General features: G+C 48.9%; 1 protein-coding gene across 11 annotated transcripts in view; it reads left to right on the top strand.

Moving 5' to 3' along the window:
* LOC110489591 (RAB11-binding protein RELCH homolog) overlaps positions 1-18,284 on the top strand; it is a 76,722-nt gene that overhangs the window by 49,186 nt on the left and 9,252 nt on the right. For 4 of the 11 annotated variants that reach the window (XM_036943713.2, XM_036943716.2, XM_036943715.2 and 1 more), the window contains 14 exons: positions 2,620-2,691; positions 2,884-3,024; positions 3,125-3,289; positions 3,504-3,651; positions 4,043-4,199; positions 6,431-6,554; positions 6,661-6,709; positions 6,948-7,027; positions 8,008-8,114; positions 10,242-10,341; positions 12,278-12,360; positions 13,706-13,769; positions 16,087-16,225; positions 16,325-16,441. In XM_036943713.2, the coding sequence (XP_036799608.2) occupies positions 2,620-2,691; positions 2,884-3,024; positions 3,125-3,289; positions 3,504-3,651; positions 4,043-4,199; positions 6,431-6,554; positions 6,661-6,709; positions 6,948-7,027; positions 8,008-8,114; positions 10,242-10,341; positions 12,278-12,360; positions 13,706-13,769; positions 16,087-16,225; positions 16,325-16,441 (1,546 nt within the window). Of the gene's footprint in view, positions 1-2,619; positions 2,692-2,883; positions 3,025-3,124; positions 3,290-3,503; positions 3,652-4,042; positions 4,200-6,430; positions 6,555-6,660; positions 6,710-6,947; positions 7,029-8,007; positions 8,115-10,241; positions 10,342-12,277; positions 12,361-13,705; positions 13,770-16,086; positions 16,226-16,324; positions 16,458-18,284 lie in introns of those variants that run through there. The other 7 variants (XM_036943714.2, XM_090199259.1, XM_090199258.1 and 4 more) reach the window with 3 other exon arrangements.

Raw genomic sequence — 18,284 nt, forward strand, 5'->3', positions numbered from 1 at the left:
CACTGTGCCCAGGGGAGGGTCTGTGTTAATATAGCACTGTGCCCAGGGGAGGGTCTGTGTTAATATAGCACTGTGCCCAGGGGAGGGTCTGTGTTAATATAGCACTGTGCCCAGGGGAGGGTCTGTGTTAATATAGCACTGTGCCCAGGGGAGGGTCTGTGTTAATATAGCACTGTGCCCAGGGGAGGGTCTGTGTTAATATAGCACTGTGCCCAGGGGAGGGTCTGTGTTAATATAGCACTGTGCCCAGGGGAGGGTCTGTGTTAATATAGCACTGTGCCCAGGGGAGGGTCTGTGTTAATATAGCACTGTGCCCAGGGGAGGGTGCCCAGGGGAGGGTCTGTGTTAATATAGCACTGTGCCCAGGGGAGGGTCTGTGTTAATATAGCACTGTGCCCAGGGGAGGGTTGGAGAATCTTACAGAACTCTGCATGCAGGTTTCAATGGGGTGTTTGTCCCATTTGATGAAATCTTGTTTTGCATTTGGACCCCACAGGTATTTGAATTTGTTTGGTATTTGAATGCCCTGCATGCTTTCTCTCTCAATTCATTCACTGCCTCATTAAGGTGTCCAGTTGAGCTTATTTTTAAACCTCAGTAATTGTAGTGTGCGCAGTACTCTATATATTTTGTACCAATTGTGAACTTTGGTCTAATTCCCTGGGATCTGGATCTTCTCTGGAAAATCATTATTTTAGTATTTTTGGGGTTTACTGCCAGGGCCCAGGTCTGACAGTACTGCTATAGCAGGTCCAGGCTCTGCTGTAGGCCATGTGCTGTGGGGGTTTACTGCCAGGGCCCAGGTCTGACAGTACTGCTATAGCAGGTCCAGGCTCTGCTGTAGGCCATGTGCTGTGGGGGTTTACTGCCAAGGCCCAGGTCTGACAGTACTGCTATAGCAGGTCCAGGCTCTGCTGTAGGCCATGTGCTGTGGGGGTTTACTGCCAGGGCCCAGGTCTGACAGTACTGCTATAGCAGGCCCAGGCTCTGCTGTAGGCCATGTGCTGTGGGGGTTTACTGCCAAGGCCCAGGTCTGACAGTACTGCTATAGCAGGCCCAGGCTCTGCTGTAGGCCATGTGCTGTGGGGGTTTACTGCCAAGGCCCAGGTCTGACAGTACTGCTATAGCAGGCCCAGGCTCTGCTGTAGGCCATGTGCTGTGGGGGTTTACTGCCAAGGCCCAGGTCTGACAGTACTGCTATTGCAGGTCCAGGCTTTGCTGTAGGCCATGTGCTGTGGGGGTTTACTGCCAGGGCCCAGGTCTGACAGTACTGCTATAGCAGGTCCAGGCTTTGCTGTAGGCCATGTGCTGTGGGGGTTTACTGCCAGGGCCCAGGTCTGACAGTACTGCTATAGCAGGCCCAGGCTCTGCTGTAGGCCATGTGCTGTGGGGGTTTACTGCCAAGGCCCAGGTCTGGCAGTACTGCTATAGCAGGTCCAGGCTCTGCTGTAGGCCATGTGCTGTGGGGGTTTACTGCCAGGGCCCAGGTCTGACAGTACTGCTATAGAAGGTCCAGGCTCTGCTGTAGGCCATGCGCTGTGGGGGTTTACTGCCAAGGCCCAGGTCTGACAGTACTGCTATAGCAGGTCCAGGCTCTGCTGTAGGCCATGTGCTGTGGGGGTTTACTGCCAAGGCCCAGGTCTGACAGTACTGCTATAGAAGGTCCAGGCTCTGCTGTAGGCCATGTGCTGTGGGGGTTTACTGCCAAGGCCCAGGTCTGGCAGTACTGCTCTAGCAGGTCCAGGCTCTGCTGTAGGCCATGTGCTGTGGGTGACAGAAGGCATAGGTCATCTGTGAAGAGTAGGCATTTAACCTCTGAATTGTGGAGACTAACACCAGGGGCTGAGGATTTTTCTAGAATAGTGTCCGATTCGTTGATGTAAATATTGAAGAGTGCAGGGCTCAGATTGCAACCCTGACGAAGGCCCCACCCCTGGTTAAAGAATTATGTTATTTTCTTGCCAATATTGCCAGTATACATTGATTTAATTATGTCATGTTTTACCTCCTACACCACTTTCAATAACTTTGTAGAACAGTTCTGTATGCCAAATAGAATCAAATGCTTTTTGGAAGTCGATAAAGCAAGTGTATATTTTGGTATTATTTTGGTGGACATGTTTATCTATCAGGGTGTGTAGGGTGTAAATATGATCAGTCGTGCAATGTTTTGGTATTAATCCAGTTGGGCTTTTACTCAAGACATTGTGCTGATTAAGGAATTTTAGAACTCTTACATTTATAATACTACAGAAAACCTTCCCCAGGTTACTGTTCACACAAATGCCTCTGTAATTGTCGGGGTCAAATTTGTCTCCGTTCTTAAAGATTGGGGTTATGAGGCCTTGATTCCAGATGTCAGGGAAATAACCTACACTCAGGATCAAATTAAACCGTTTTAATATAGCCAGTAGAAATTTTGATCTAGTGTGTTTGAGAATCTCATTTAGGATGCCATCAGGTCTGCATGCTGTATTCATTGTTGATGTTGTACATCTTACTGGGCTGTGAATGTGTGGTTGTTTCCATGTCTATTCTTTTGAGGATCAATGTAGTTTAGCTGTGATCAGACACTCTCTCTCTCTCTCTCTCTCCCTCTCCCTCTCCCTCTCCCTCCAGATCAACCATAAGTATTCAGAGAGGAGGTTGTTGGTAGCAGAGGCCTGTGGAGCCTTAGCATCTTACCTGCCTGTAAGACTCGCGCACACACACGATCTGTCTCCCTCTGTCACATACATACACGATCTGTCTCTCTCTGTCGCATACATACACACACACCGGTACTTAAACTCATGTTATCACACAGCTTATCTGCCTGTTAGACACACACACACGTGTAGCTGAGTGTGTGTTCTCACTCTGCCTATGTGTTTGTGTTAACAGAAGGAGATCCGTAGTTCCCTGGTGTTGTCCATGCTGCAGCAGATGCTGGCTGAAGACAAGGCAGACATGGTCAGAGAGGCCGTGGTCAAAAGCCTCGCTATCATCATGGGATACATCGACGACCCTGACAAGTACTCCCAGGTGTGTGTGTGTGTATACGTGCGTTAGAAAAAGGCTTTTATAACCGGTCTTGTGTTTGGTTAAATGAACTGTGGTTGTGTTGTGTTCATGTTGCGGTCAGGGTTTTGAGTTGATGTTGTTGTCCCTCGGTGACCCATCGGAGAGGGTGGTCAGTGCTATCCACCAGGTGTTCATCCCAGCATTCGCTGCCTGGACCACAGAGCTGGGAATCCTCCAGACCACTCTCATCCCCTCTCTGCTGGCCCGCATAGAGAAACTTCTCAAGGTAGGTAGTCCCACAGGGCTTTGGTTATTTGACATGTGTAAGAAAAATGTGCTTTTGATCTCAATGGATCAATAAGGTTGATCAGTCTAGATGGAGAAGCTCTAACTCTCCTCTGTCTCTCTCTCTGTCGCTCTTCATTTCTCTGTCTCTCTCTCTTGCTCCCTCTTTCTCTCTCTCCAATTTTACTCTCTCTACCCACCCCGCAACCCCCAAGCAGGGTGAACATGGTCTTGATGAACACAAGCTCCACATGTTCCTGTCGGCCCTCCAGTCTCTCATCCCTCCTCTGTTTTCTGTGGTGCTCCAGAACGCTCCCTTCACACACAGGCTCACACTGCAGGGAGACATCCCCCCCATAGAGGGTAGGAAAAACAGGCTCACCCTGCAGGGAGACATCCCCCCCATAGAGGGTAGGAAACACAGGCTCACCCTGCAGGGAGACATCCCCCCCCCATAGAGGGTAGGAAACACAGGCTCACCCTGCAGGGAGACATCCCCCCCATAGAGGGAAGGAAACACACAGGCTCACCCTGCAGGGAGACATCCCCCCCCATAGAGGGTAGGAAACACAGGCTCACCCTGCAGGGAGACATCCCCCCCATAGAGGGTAGGAAACACACAGGCTCACCCTGCAGGGAGACATCCCCCCCATAGAGGGTAGGAAACACACAGGAAGTTGGAAGCCAGTAACCTTGCTATGTTCTGACTACCATATTCTGACCCCTAACCTATGACTCCTGTTTGACCCCTCAGTGACGCGGTTCCCTCGGCCAGCGTCTCCTCTTCAGGATGTAGCGACTGTCGTGGGCAGCCGGGAGATGCTGAGCGGCCTCCTCATCCTCTACGATTACCAGCTAGAACATGAGGGCACTACGGGCTGGGACAGTCTGCTGTGGGTGGTCAATCAACTGTGAGTGGTCTATACACTACACACACATGTACACTGAGTGGACAAAACATTAGGAACACACCGGATCTTTCCATGACAGACTGACCAGGTGAATCCAGGTGAAAGCAATAATCCCTTATTGATGTTAAATCCACTTCAACCAGTGTAGATGAATGGGAGGAGACGGGTTAAAGAAGGATTTTTAAGCAGTAAGATAATTAAAGCATATATTGTGTGTGTGGGTGCCATTTTAGTGGGTGAATAGGCAACACAAAAGATGTAAGTGCCGTTGAACGGGCTATGGTGGTAGTTGCCAGGCTCACCGGTTTGTGTCAAGAACTGCAACGCTGCTGGGTTTTTCACGCTCATTTCCCATGTGTATCAAGAATAGTCCACCACCCAAAGGCACTCCAGCCAACAAACATTAGCAGTAGAATGGCCTGACTGAAGGCCTCCGTGACTTTCAACGTCACTCCGTCATAGGATGCCACCTTTCCCACAAGTCAGTTCGTCAAATTTCTGCCCTGCTAGAGCTGCCCTGGTGCTGTTGTTCTGCCCTGCTAGAGCTGCCCTGGTGCTGTTGTTCTGCCCTGCTAGAGCTGCCCTGGTGCTGTTGTTCTGCCCTGCTAGAGCTGCCCTGGTGCTGTTGTTCTTCCCTGCTAGAGCTGCCCTGGTGCTGTTGTTCTGCCCTGCTAGAGCTGCCCTGGTGCTGTTGTTCTGCCCTGCTAGAGCTGCCCTGGTTCTGTTATTCTGCCCTGCTAGAGCTGCCTTGGTGCTGTTATTCTGCCCTGCTAGAGCTGCCCTGGTCAACTGTAAGTGCTGTTATTGTGAAGTGGAAACATCTAGGAGAAACAATGGCTCAGCCACAAAGTGGTAGGCCACACAAGCCCACAGAACGGGACCGCCAAAGGCTGAAGCACGTAGCACGTAAATATCATCTGTCCTCAGTTCCAACGCTCACTACCGAGTTCCAAACTTCCTCTTGAAGCAACGTCAGCACAATGACTGTTCATCGGGAGATTCATGAAATGGTTTTCTATGACTGAGCAGCCGCACACGAGCCTAAGATCCCCATGCGCAATGTGAAGCGTCGACTGGAGTGATGTAAAGCTCGCTGCCATTGGACTCTGGAGCAGTGAAAACACATTGTCTGGAGTGATGAATCACTCTTCACCATCTGGCAGTCCGGCGAACAGACCTGGGTTTGGTGGATGCCAGTAGAACGCTACCTGCCCCAATGCATAGTGCCAACTGTAAAGTTTGGTGGAGGAGGAATAATGGTCCGGGGTTATTTTTCATTGTTCGGGCAACTTAGTTCCAGTAAAATAAATCTTAATGCTACAGCATATAATGTCATTCTAGATGATTCTGTGCTTCCAACTTTGTGGCAACAGTTTGGGGAAGGCCCTTTCCTGTTTCAGCATGACAATGCCCCCATGCACAAAGCAAGGTTCATACAAAAATGGTTTGTCTAGATTGGTGTGGAAGAACTTGACTGGCCTGCACAGAGCCCTAACCTCAACCCCATTGAACACCTTTGGGATGAATTGGAATGCAGACTGCTAGCCAGGCCTAATCACCCAACATCAGTGCCTGACCTCACTAATGCTCTTGTGGCTGAATGGAAGCAATGTTCCAACATCTAGTGGAAAGCCTTCGCAGGAGAGTGGAGGCTGTTATAGCAGCAATGTTCCAACATCTAGTGGAAAGCCTTCCCAGGAGAGTGGAGGCTGTTATAGCAGCAATGTTCCAACATCTAGTGGAAAGCCTTCCCAGAAGAGTGGAGGCTGTTATAGCAGCAATGTTCCAACATCTAGTGGAAAGCCTTCCCAGAAGAGTGGAGGCTGTTATAGCAGCAATGTTCCAACATCTAGTGGAAAGCCTTCCCAGGAGAGTGGAGGCTGTTATATCAGCAATGTTCCAACATCTAGTGGAAAGCCTTCCCAGGAGAGTGGAGGCTGTTATAGCAGCAATGTTCCAACATCTAGTGGAAAGCCTTCCCAGAAGAGTAGAGGCTGTTATAGCAGCAATGTTCCAACATCTAGTGGAAAGCCTTCCCAGGAGAGTGGAGGCTGTTATATCAGCAATGGGGGGACCAACTCCATATTGATGCCCATGATTTCGGAATAAGATGTTTGACGAGCAGGTGTCCACATACTTTTGGTCATGTAGTGTATATACAAAAGCACACACACAGATACACACATGTATGCTGGCACGCACACATAATCCTGACCCCCCCCTGTCTCCAGTCTTCCCCAGCTGATAGAGATAGTAGGTGGTATTACTGTAACCTCCACTACGTGTGTCCATGAGTTCTCGCGCTTCTTCTGGAGACTCTGCCGTACGTTTGGCAAGATCTTCACGAACACCAAGGTAAGAATGTGTACTGGTCTGCTGTTGGCCTCGTGCTGGACACAATCTGCACTTTCCGATTCATTACATTGGTGCTGACTATAGCGGGGTGTCCTCTCTCTTTCAGGTAAAACCACAGTTCCAGGAGATCCTACGGCTCTCTGAAGAGAATGTTGGTAAGTGGAAGACACACACACACCTTTCGTAAACAATCTGTTTTATTGGGATTAGTAGGATTGGGTGTTTCCTTGTCTCTCCTCATCCTCTGACTATTTCCGAAGTTTAAACGAGCGCGTGGTGCCAATACCTCTGCCGTGTGTTTTTGTTTGGGTCTTGTCTTGTAAACCTACTGAAGTGGAAATAAATTACACGGTCGTATGTCACTTTCTCCAGTGTTTGTTCTCTCTCTCCTAGATGCTTTAACCGGGAATGCTATTCTCACCAAGGCTACAGTTCCAGTCTATGCTACAGGTGTACTGACATGCTACAATCAGGTAAACAAGTGGGGTTTTGTGCATCGGGACAGTGATCCATCTTTCTAATAACTTGGTCGTTCCACTTTCATATTTTAGGTAGAAATTGTGCCCAAAATAGAATTTTTAAAAAGCCTGTTATATTAAATTAAGTGCTCTTTAGTATAGACCACATGGAAAATTCAATGAATCAGGTGCTTCTATATGAAGGGAGACTTGGGAGACTTGCTAAAATGCTAACAGTGCATTATGACACCTGCGTGAATCCTCTGTTACGTCTAGGAAGAATGTAACCCACTCAACCACAACATCTCTCCATGTTTCACCATCGTTGTCAGGCCCTAGTTATTTTGTTGCTTTGACAAAGTCGTTTCTGAACAGGATAGTTTTTTTATTTATGTTATTAATCCCTCTAGCTGTCCCTCATTCTAAGGTCAACCTTGTTGCTTAAACTGAATTCTCCTTTTAATAAGGTGAAACTATTTCTTTTTTATTTTATTTTAAAGAGACATTGAACATCTAATAGTCAAATCATAGTGTAAAAGAAGGTGATCTGGTTCTACTCTTTTTGTCCGATTTCTGCTTTATGGTGGAAAACTGAGTGAGTCCAGTATAACACATCAACACTGTTAGATCGACAGGACAGAAATGTTTGTCCAATACAATTAATGTGACGCTCGTGTTCAATTGCCACTCCCTGTTGCACAAAACAAGTTCCATTTCCCCTGGCTGATTTTAAGATGAAATCTTCAATAGTGATTTAACCTTGTGATGTTGGTAAACATGTTTGTTTATTCAGATGAACATGAGCTCTTCATGAATGTTACATTTTGTTGAAATAAACAACAACAAAAAAACAACTGACACTCAGCATAGTCTGTGTGTGTAACGTCTGTGTGTGTAACGTCTGTGTGTGTAACGTCTGTGTGTGTAACGTCTGTGTGTGTGTGTGTGTGTGTGTGTGTGTGTGTAACGTGCAACGTACGTGTGTGTTCCACCAGGATGAGGATCGTAAGCTGCTGGTTGGTTTTCTAGAGGACGTCATGACAACCCTGTCTCTCTCCCACGCCCCTCTGGACAGCCTCAAAGCCTCCTTCATAGAGCTGGGGTAATACACACTCAGACATACGGACGCACACGGACAGACGCACGGGTGGATGGACGGACACTGACCGGCGCGCGCGCGAGGACGGACACTGACCGGCGCGCGCGCGAGGACGGACACTGACCGGCGCGCGCGCGAGGACGGACACTGACCGGCGCGCGCGCGAGGACGGACACTGACCGGCGCGCGCGCGAGGACGGACACTGACCGGCCTGCGCGCGAGAGGACGGACACTGACCGGCGCGCGCGCGAGAGGACGGACACTGACCGGCGCGCGCGCGCGAGGACGGACACTGACCGGCGCGCGCGAGGACGGACACTGACCGGCGCGCGCGCGCGAGGACGGACACTGACCGGCGCGCGCGCGCGAGGACGGACACTGACCGGCGCGCGCGCGCGCGAGGACGGACACTGACCGGCGCGCGCGCGCGCGAGGACGGACACTGACCGGCGCGCGCGCGCGAGGACGGACACTGACCGGCCTGCGCGCGCGAGAGGACGGACGGACAGACGCACAGACGCACAGAGGCACAGACGCACAGACGGACAGACGGACAGACGGACAGACAGACAGACAGACAGACCAGGACAGACAGACAGACCAAGACAGACAGACCAGGACAGACAGACAGACAGACCAGGACAGACAGACAGACAGACAGACAGACCAGGACAGACAGACCAGGACAGACAGACAGACAGACCAGGACAGACAGACAGACAGACAGACCAGGACAGACAGACAGACAGACAGACCAGGACAGACAGACAGACAGACCAGGACAGACAGACAGACAGACCAGGACAGACAGACAGACCAGGACAGACAGACAGACAGACAGACCAGGACAGACAGACAGACAGACAGACCAGGACAGACAGACAGACAGACAGACCAGGACAGACAGACAGACAGACAGACCAGGACAGACAGACAGACAGACCAGGACAGACAGACAGACCAGGACAGACAGACAGACAGACCAGGACAGACAGACAGACCAGGACAGACAGACAGACAGACAGACCAGGACAGACAGACAGACAGACAGACCAGGACAGACAGACAGACCAGGACAGACAGACAGACAGACCAGGACAGACAGACAGACAGACCAGGACAGACAGACAGACAGACCAGGACAGACAGACAGACAGACAGACCAGGACAGACAGACAGACCAGGACAGACAGACAGACAGACCAGGACAGACAGACAGACAGACCAGGACAGACAGACAGACCAGGACAGACAGACAGACAGACAGACCAGGACAGACAGACAGACCAGGACAGACAGACAGACAGACCAGGACAGACAGACAGACAGACCAGGACAGACAGACAGACCAGGACAGACAGACAGACAGACAGACAGACAGACCAGGACAGACAGACAGACCAGGACAGACAGACAGACAGACAGACAGACCAGGACAGACAGACAGACAGACCAGGACAGACAGACAGACCAGGACAGACAGACAGACAGACCAGGACAGACAGACAGACCAGGACAGACAGACAGACAGACAGACCAGGACAGACAGACAGACCAGGACAGACAGACAGACCAGGACAGACAGACAGACAGACAGACAGACAGACAGACAGACAGACAGACAGACAGACAGACAGACAGACAGACAGACCAGGACAGACCCGACCCGACCGGCATGATGGGTAATACCTTTGAAATATGCAATGTGTATTATTTACTTTGATCTCCCTCTGTCTCTATCTTCTTCCCCTCTCTTTCTAACTCTCTCTCACTCTCCCTCCCTCCTCTCACTCTCCTTCCTCCCTCCACTCTCCTTCCTCCCTCCCACTCTCCTTCCTCTCTCCCTCCACTCTCCTTTCTCTGCCTCCTCTCTCTCTCCCTCCTCTCTCTCCCTCCTCCCTTCTTCCTCTCTCCCTCCTCTCCTCTCTCCCCTCCTTCCATATATCTGTCTCCACCCTCTTTCCTCTCCCTCTCTTTTCCACTCCTCTCCCACATCTCTCTCCCTTCTCCTCTTTCCTCTCTCCATCTCTCTCCCTTCTCCTCTCCTCCTCTCTCCATCTCTCTCCCTTCTCCTCTTTCCACTCTCCCTCTCTTTTCCACTCCTCCTCTCCCGCATCTCTCTCTCTTAGAGCTAACCCAGTGTACCATGAATTGTTACTGACAGTACTGTGGTATGGTGTGGTCCACACCTCGGCTCTGGTCCGCTGTACCGCTGCATGCATGTTTGAGGTATGACACCCTGCCGCGACACACCACACACACACACGTTAACTCACTGAACAAAAAGCTTTATATTCTAGTGGCTAATGTCAGACCATGGATTCTAAAGGGTTTTCAGTTGCATTATGCAAACAGAACTATACTGGTTTTCCTCCCTGTGTATTTCCCCTGCAGCAGCCTCTGCTTGTTATTGCCTTCCCTTTAATGGCCTGATTTAGATTTAACCCCATCCCAGAGCCAGCCTTGTGAACACATAAGAGGTAGGAGCTAGGGAAAAGCCTAGGACTGAAATGGAATAAGACCTAGATAAAATACACTCTTGGTGAAGAGATGTAGCATTCCCCCCCCTTCACTGTCATAGTGGTATAGACCCCCCCCCTTCACTGTCATAGTGGTATAGACCCCCCCCCTTCACTGTCATAGTGGTATAGACCCCCCCCCCCCTTCACTGTCATAGTGGTATAGACCCCCCCCCCCCCCTTCACTGTCATAGTGGTATAGACCCCCCCCCCCCCCCCTTCACTGTCATAGTGGTATAGACCCCCCCCCCCCTTCACTGTCATAGTGGTATAGACCCCCCCCCCCCCCCCCCTTCACTGTCATAGTGGTATAGACCCCCCCCCCCTTCACTGTCATAGTGGTATAGACCCCCCCCCCTTCACTGTCATAGTGGTATAGACCCCCCCCCCCTTTACTGTCATAGTGGTATAGACCCCCCCCCCCCCCCCCTTCACTGTCATAGTGGTATAGACCCCCCCCCCCCCCCCCCTTCACTGTCATAGTGGTATAGACCCCCCCCCCCCCTTCACTGTCATAGTGGTATAGACCCCCCCCCCCCTTCACTGTCATAGTGGTATAGACCCCCCCCCCCCTTCACTGTCATAGTGGTATAGACCCCCCCCCCCCCTTCACTGTCATAGTGGTATAGACCCCCCCCCCCCCCCCCCTTCACTGTCATAGTGGTATAGACCCCCCCCCCCTTCACTGTCATAGTGGTATAGACCCCCCCCCCTTCACTGTCATAGTGGTATAGACCCCCCCCCCCTTTACTGTCATAGTGGTATAGACCCCCCCCCCCCCCCCTTCACTGTCATAGTGGTATAGACCCCCCCCCCCCCCCCCCTTCACTGTCATAGTGGTATAGACCCCCCCCCCCCCTTCACTGTCATAGTGGTATAGACCCCCCCCCCCCTTCACTGTCATAGTGGTATAGACCCCCCCCCCCCCCTTCACTGTCGTAGTGGTATAGATACCCCCCCCCCCCCCCCCCCTTCACTGTCATAGTGGTATAGACCCCCCCCCCCCTCCACTGTCATAGTGGTATAGACCCCCCCCCCCCCCCTTCACTGTCATAGTGGTATAGACACCCCCCTTCACTGTCATAGTGGTATAGACACCCCCCGTCACTGTCATAGTGGTATAGACACCCCCCTTCACTGTCATAGTGGTATAGACACCCCCCTTCACTGTCATAGTGGTATAGATACCCCCCTTCACTGTCATAGTGGTATAGACACCCCCCGTCACTGTCATAGTGGTATAGACACCCCCCGTCACTGTCATAGTGGTATAGACACCCCCCTTCACTGTCATAGTGGTATAGACACCCCCCTTCACTGTCATAGTGGTATAGACACCCCCTTCACTGTCATTGTGGAATAGACACCCCCCTTCACTGTCATTGTGGAATAGACACCCCCCTTCACTGTCATTGTGGTATAGACACCCCCCTTCACTGTCATTTTGGTATAGACACCCCTCTCCCCCCTCCCACCATCTCATAGTGTGTGTGCCATGCTGCTACTTCTTGTTGTTTATCACTTTCTTTCTGTTTTTCTTAATCCCCTCCTCCCTCTATTTCGGCGTGTTGCCATGACACTGCTGGCTCTGTCCATGCCCTGGGCTGTGACATCACTGTGACCTTTCGGCTGTGTTGTCCATTCAGCTGCTGGTGAAGGGGGTGAATGAGACGCTGGTGGCTCAGAGGGTGGTGCCCGCTCTCATCACTCTCTCCAGCGACCCTGAAATGTAAGTTTCCCCCTGCTGCCTGGTCTGGCCACCTTGACCCTACCTCCACCTCACAGGAAGAACCCCACATCATCAGGAGATTTTGATTTGTTTAATAGTTGATTTGATTGGGGCAGACAATCAAAGAGCTCAGAATGCGAAACAAATACGACTCAAAGGTAAATAACGTGAACTTGACTGAATTGAACTAAATTGTGTCTCAAACTCAGGGATAGAGACACTGAGGCACCACAGCATGAACCCAGTACAAAGTAGTAGGTGCTCTCTCTAAAAATGCATATTTTCTTTGCTCTGTCAGATGGTTTCAAGTCTGTCTGACTCTGGGTAAAAAAAAAAAACTCTTCTTTGGGGTTTATTCCTGTAGAGGTTAAGGTGCGGTCGACCGGTTCTGTGACGTTAATGTTGACTGTCACTAACACCACGCATCATCAGTGTGCGACATTACCCATCACAAGTTATTATTGGGTCACCAGCCTGCGTCACTAAACCACAAGCCGGTCATCACTATATAACCGTGAAAGGACGGAAGTAGGATGCGTTCTAAATATAAAATGTGATTTTAAGCACTAACCCAAATTCTTACCTCTAACCTAAACCATTTCATAAGCCCAAAGCTTAACTATAGTTAATTAATATACAATATCTAATGTACTGAAGATATAGGTGATTTTGTCCTTTCTGGCATAACCATCTAGTAACTACCCAATCATGTTCGTCGCATCATCTGTCTGCAACACTAACTCAACCCGTTCTCTGATTGGCTGCATTTCGAGGTATCCCAGCATGCTCAGCTGTAATATCTTAACCCCTTTCCTCCTCACCCACTTTTTAGCAGATCCCTCCTCCAACCCTCAGGTCCTGATTGTCTTCACCTCTCTCTCCCTCCTAACCTCCCCTCTTCCTCTCTCCCTCCTAACCTCTTCCTTCCTCTCTCCCTCCTAACCTTCACTCCTAACCTCTTCCTCCCTCTCTCTCTCGTAACCTCTTCCTCCCTCTCTCTCTCGTAACCTCTTCCTCCCTCTCTCTCTCGTAACCTCTTCCTCCCTCTCTCTCTCGTAACCTCTTCCTCCCTCTCTCTCTCGTAACCTCTTCCTCCCTCTCTCTCTCGTAACCTCTTCCTCCCTCTCTCTCTCGTAACCTCTTCCTCCCCTCTCTCTCTCTCTCTCTCGTAACCTCTTCCTCCCTCTCTCTCTCTCTCTCGTAACCTCTTCCTCCCCTCTCTCTCTCTCTCTCGTATCCTCTTGGTTGGTGTTGGTCAGTTTTATATTGTTATTGTCAGAGCTGCACCTTGTAGTGTTTATAAAGCTGAGAGCTGTCTCTATTGTAACTCCTGTCTGGTTTACAGGTCAGTTAGGATCTCTACTATCCCTGCCTTTGGTACCATCATGGAGATGGTCACACACAAAGAGGTACCAACGTCGATATTTACAAACAGATATACATGTACATACTACACACATGCATGAACGTGTGTGTGTGTGTGTGTGTGTGTGTGTGTGTGTACAGTTGAAGTCGGAAGTTTACATACACCTTAGCCAAATTATTTTAAGAATGTGAAATGTCAGAATAATAGTAGAGAGAATGATTTATTTCAGCTTTTATTTCTTTCATAACATTCCCAGTGGGTCAGAAGTTTACATACAGTCGTGGCCAGAAGTTTTGAGAATGACACAAATATTAATTTTCACCAAGTCTGCTGCCTCAGTTTGTATGATGGCAATTTGCATACACTCCAGAATGTTATGAAGAGTGATCAGATGAATTGCAATTAATTGCAAAGTCCCTCTTTGCCATGCAAATTAACTGAATCCCCCAAAAACATGTCCACTGCATTTCAGCCCTGCCACAAAAGGACCAGCTGACATGTCAGTGACTCTCTCGTGAACACAGGTGTGAGTGTTGACGAGGACAAGGCTGGAGATCACTCTGTCATGCTGATTGAGTTGTATTTATTTTTTATTTTTTATTTAACTAGGCTAGTCAGTTAAGAACAAATTCTTATTTTCAATGACAGCCTAGGAACAGTGGGTTAACTGCCTTGTTCAGGGGAAGAACGACAGATTTGTACCTTGTCAGCTCGGGGATTGGAACTTGCAACCTTTCGGTTACTAGCCCAACGCTCTAGGCTACCCTGCTGCCCCAAGCTTCAAAAGGAGGGTGGTGCTTGGAATCATTGTTCTTCCTCTGTCAACCATGGTTACCTGCAAGGAAACACGTGCCGTCATCATTGCTTTGCACAAAAGGGCTTCACAGGCAAGGATATTGCTGCCAGTAAGATTGCACCTAAATCAACCATTTATCGGATCATCGAGAACTTCAAGGAGAGCGGTTCAAATGTTGTGAAGAATGCTTCAGGGCGCCCCAAAAAGTCCAGCAAGCGATTACAGCTGTAAGTCGCTTGGGGTATGTCTCTATCAGTTTGCACATCGAGAGACTGACATTTTTTCCCAATTCAGGTCTGGACTTTGACTTGGCCATTCTAACACCTGGATATGTTTATTTTTGAACCATTCCATTGTAGATTTTGCTTTATGTTTTGGATCATTGTCTTGTTGGAAGACAAATCTCCGTCCCAGTCTCAGGTCTTTTGCAGACTCCATCAGGTTTTCTTCCAGAATGGTCCTGTATTTGGCTCCATCCATCTTCCCATCTTCCCATTTTAACCATCTTCCCTGTCCCTGCTGAAGAAAAGCAGGCCCAAACCATGATGCTGCCACCACCATGTTTGACAGTGGGCATGGTGTGTTCAGGGTGATGAGCTGTGTTGCTTTTACGCCAAACATAACGTTTTGCATTGTTGCCAAAAAGTTCAATTTTGGTTTCATCTGACCAGAGCACCTTCTTCCACATGGTTGGTGTGTCTCCCAGGTGGCTTGTGGCAAACTTTAAACAACACTTTTTATGGATATCTTTAAGAAATGGCTTTCTTCTTGCCACTCTTCCATAAAGGCCAGATTTGTGCAATATACGACTGATTGTTGTCCTATGGACAGAGTCTCCCACCTCAGCTGTAGATCTCTGCAGTTCATCCAGAGTGATCGTGGGCCTCTTGGCTGCATCTCTGATCAGTCTTCACCTTGTATGAGCTGAAAGTTTAGAGGGACGGCCAGGTCTTGGTAGATTTGCAGTGGTCTGATACTCCTTCCATTTCAATATTATCGCTTGCACAGTGCTCCTTGGGATGTTTAAAGCTTGGGAAATATTTTTGTATCCAAATCCGGCTTTAAACTTCTTCACAACAGTATCTCGGACCTGCCTGGTGTGTTCCTTGTTCTTCATGATGCTCTCTGCGCTTTTGACGGACCTCTGAGACTATCACAGTGCAGGTGCATTTATACGGAGACTTGATTACACACAGGTGGATTGTATTTATCATCATTAGTCATTTAGGTCAACATTGGATCATTCAGAGATCCTCACTGAACTTCTGGAGAGAGTTTGCTGCACTGAAAGTAAAGGGGCTGAATAATTTTGCACGCCCAATTTTTCAGTTTTTGATTTGTTAAAAAAGTTTGAAATATCCAATAAATGTCGTTCCACTTCATGATTGTGTCCCACTTGTTGTTTGTTGATTCTTCACAAAAAAATACAGTTTTATATCTTTATGTTTGAAGCCTGAAATGTGGCAAAAGGTCGCAAAGTTCAAGGGGGCCGAATACTTTCGCAAGGCACTGTATATATATATATACATGACTGTGTGTATATTCATGTGTTTGTATGTACCAGCTATTGGAGCGTGTGAAGATGCAGCTGGCGTCCTTCCTGGAGGACCCACAGTACCAGGACCAACACTCTCTACACATGGAGATCATCAGGACCTTTGGCCGGGTCGGACCCAACACTGAGCCACGCTTCAGAGACGAGTGTCAGTACTGTCACACACTAATGCAAAGGCACACGCAAAAAAAGTGGCTCTCACACACACACACACACACAGAGTAATAGTGTGTTTTTCATCTTTCAGTTGTGCTCCCCCACCTCCACAAGCTGGCGTTGGATAACAACGCCCAGACTACAGAGAGGAAGAGGATAGACATCGCTACTCAGCTGTTTGAGGCCTACAGCGCTCTCTCATGCTGCTGTGTCCTTCACCTTCTGTACCACCAACGTGTGTGTGTGTGTGTGTCCTGCTACGGTGTGTTCAAAACTTAGCTCACCCTTTATTCATTGTTTAGGCAAACAGCTACATGTACCAAGTTGAGTAACCTTTTTTAATGTAACTTTTTTAGAGCCGTTTCTCAGATTCTGTCTTTGGAATAACACGACCTAGGTCAAGACTAGGTTACTGTAGTCAGACTAGGTTACTGTAGTCAGACTAGGTTACTGTAGTCAGACTAGGTTACTGTAGTCAGACTAGGTTGCTGTAGTCAGACTAGGTTGCTGTAGTCAGACTAGGTTGCTGTAGTCAGACTAGGTTGCTGTAGTCAGACTAGGTTGCTGTAGTCAGACTAGGTTGCTGTAGTCAGACTAGGTTACTGTAGTCAGACTAGGTTGCTGTAGTCAGACTAGGTTGCTGTAGTCAGACTAGGTTGCTGTAGTCAGACTAGGTTGCTGTAGTCAGACTAGGTTGCTGTAGTCAGCCTAGGTTGCTGTAGTCAGTGGGTCCTATGCGACAGGGGGTTAAAAGTTCACTATTTGTGGTTCTGGGCTTAACTTACCCTGCCCTGTTTTGTTATTTATATATATATATAAATATATGGTTGACATCAGCTAGAAAAGTTTGAAGGCACACAAACATACAGCTATAATAGAAAATTATTTCTATGTTTGTGTGCCTTCAAACTTTTCTAGCTGATGTCAACCATTTTATCTATGCTAAAGGTCTTTAGTCTTTGGCATCAGCTTTGATCTTTGTATATGTGTGACAGAGGTGTGTGTGTGTGTGTGTGTGTGTGGTGGTAGCCTATCCCGTTGGTGAGTGGAAAAAGGAACATAAACTCTCTCTGTTTTGGCACTGTAGGCTAATTACAGGGTTGACTGAGAGAGAGGGAGGGAGTTAGAGACAGACCACAGCCCACAGAGAGAAGGAGCGCGAGAGAGAGAAAGAGACCACAGCCCACCTTAGAGAGGGAGAAGCCAGGAGAGAAAATGAGAGAGGGAGAGCTGGCTCCAAGCCTTTGGTCAGAGTTCCCAGCATAGGGCTCAGTGCGTGGGCATGCATGCATGTCCTTCCCTGAATGTGTTCCCAAAATGGTGTGGTTCCACAAGGGCATATTTCACAGCTCAGAGACCTCCCTAACCTCCTCTTTGGTGACTTTCATACACCCTTACCCACCACCCACCCATCACAAACCCACCACCTGGTGACCTTCATACACCCACACCCACCCACTACCCACCCAGCTGGCTGAGGCTTGGTACCAAGCCTCAACCAGCTGTCTGAGGCTTGGTACTGTGTGATTATAGCAGGTTATACTGGGGGTCTCATGTAGCTTTGGTCACAGTGGCAAAACCCCTGACAGATCGCTCACTATCAGAGTCTGCGGCTGTGACATCATCAGTGTGCGACGAGCCAGTGGAAGTACTGTGGCCCTCTGGGTAATGTAGTCATGTACCATCCTCACGAATCTTACCTACTTGTGTTAGTGTGTGGTGGTCAAGTGTTCACTGTTGTTAAACTCTGTGTGCTGTAAGTGTTCAGTTGGTCAGTAGGTTTTGTAAAACTGTGTTGGTGTCTGGTTGTCCAATATTAGTGTAGTTCAACTCTGTGTTAGTCATCAGTCTAGTAAAACATTTATTTAAACTCTGTTAGTGTTTGGTTGTCCAATATTAGTGTAGTTCAACTCTGTGTTAGTCATCAGTTGTCTAGTAAAACATTTATTTAAACTCTGTTAGTGTTTGGTTGTCCAATATTAGTGTAGTTCAACTCTGTGTTAGTCATCAGTTGTCTAGTAAAACATTTATTTAAACTCTGTTAGTGTTTG

The sequence above is a fragment of the Oncorhynchus mykiss genome, chromosome 15 (assembly GCF_057628025.1).
Source record: "Oncorhynchus mykiss isolate SJ-2025 chromosome 15, ASM5762802v1, whole genome shotgun sequence".
NCBI classification, from domain to species: Eukaryota; Metazoa; Chordata; class Actinopteri; order Salmoniformes; family Salmonidae; genus Oncorhynchus; species Oncorhynchus mykiss.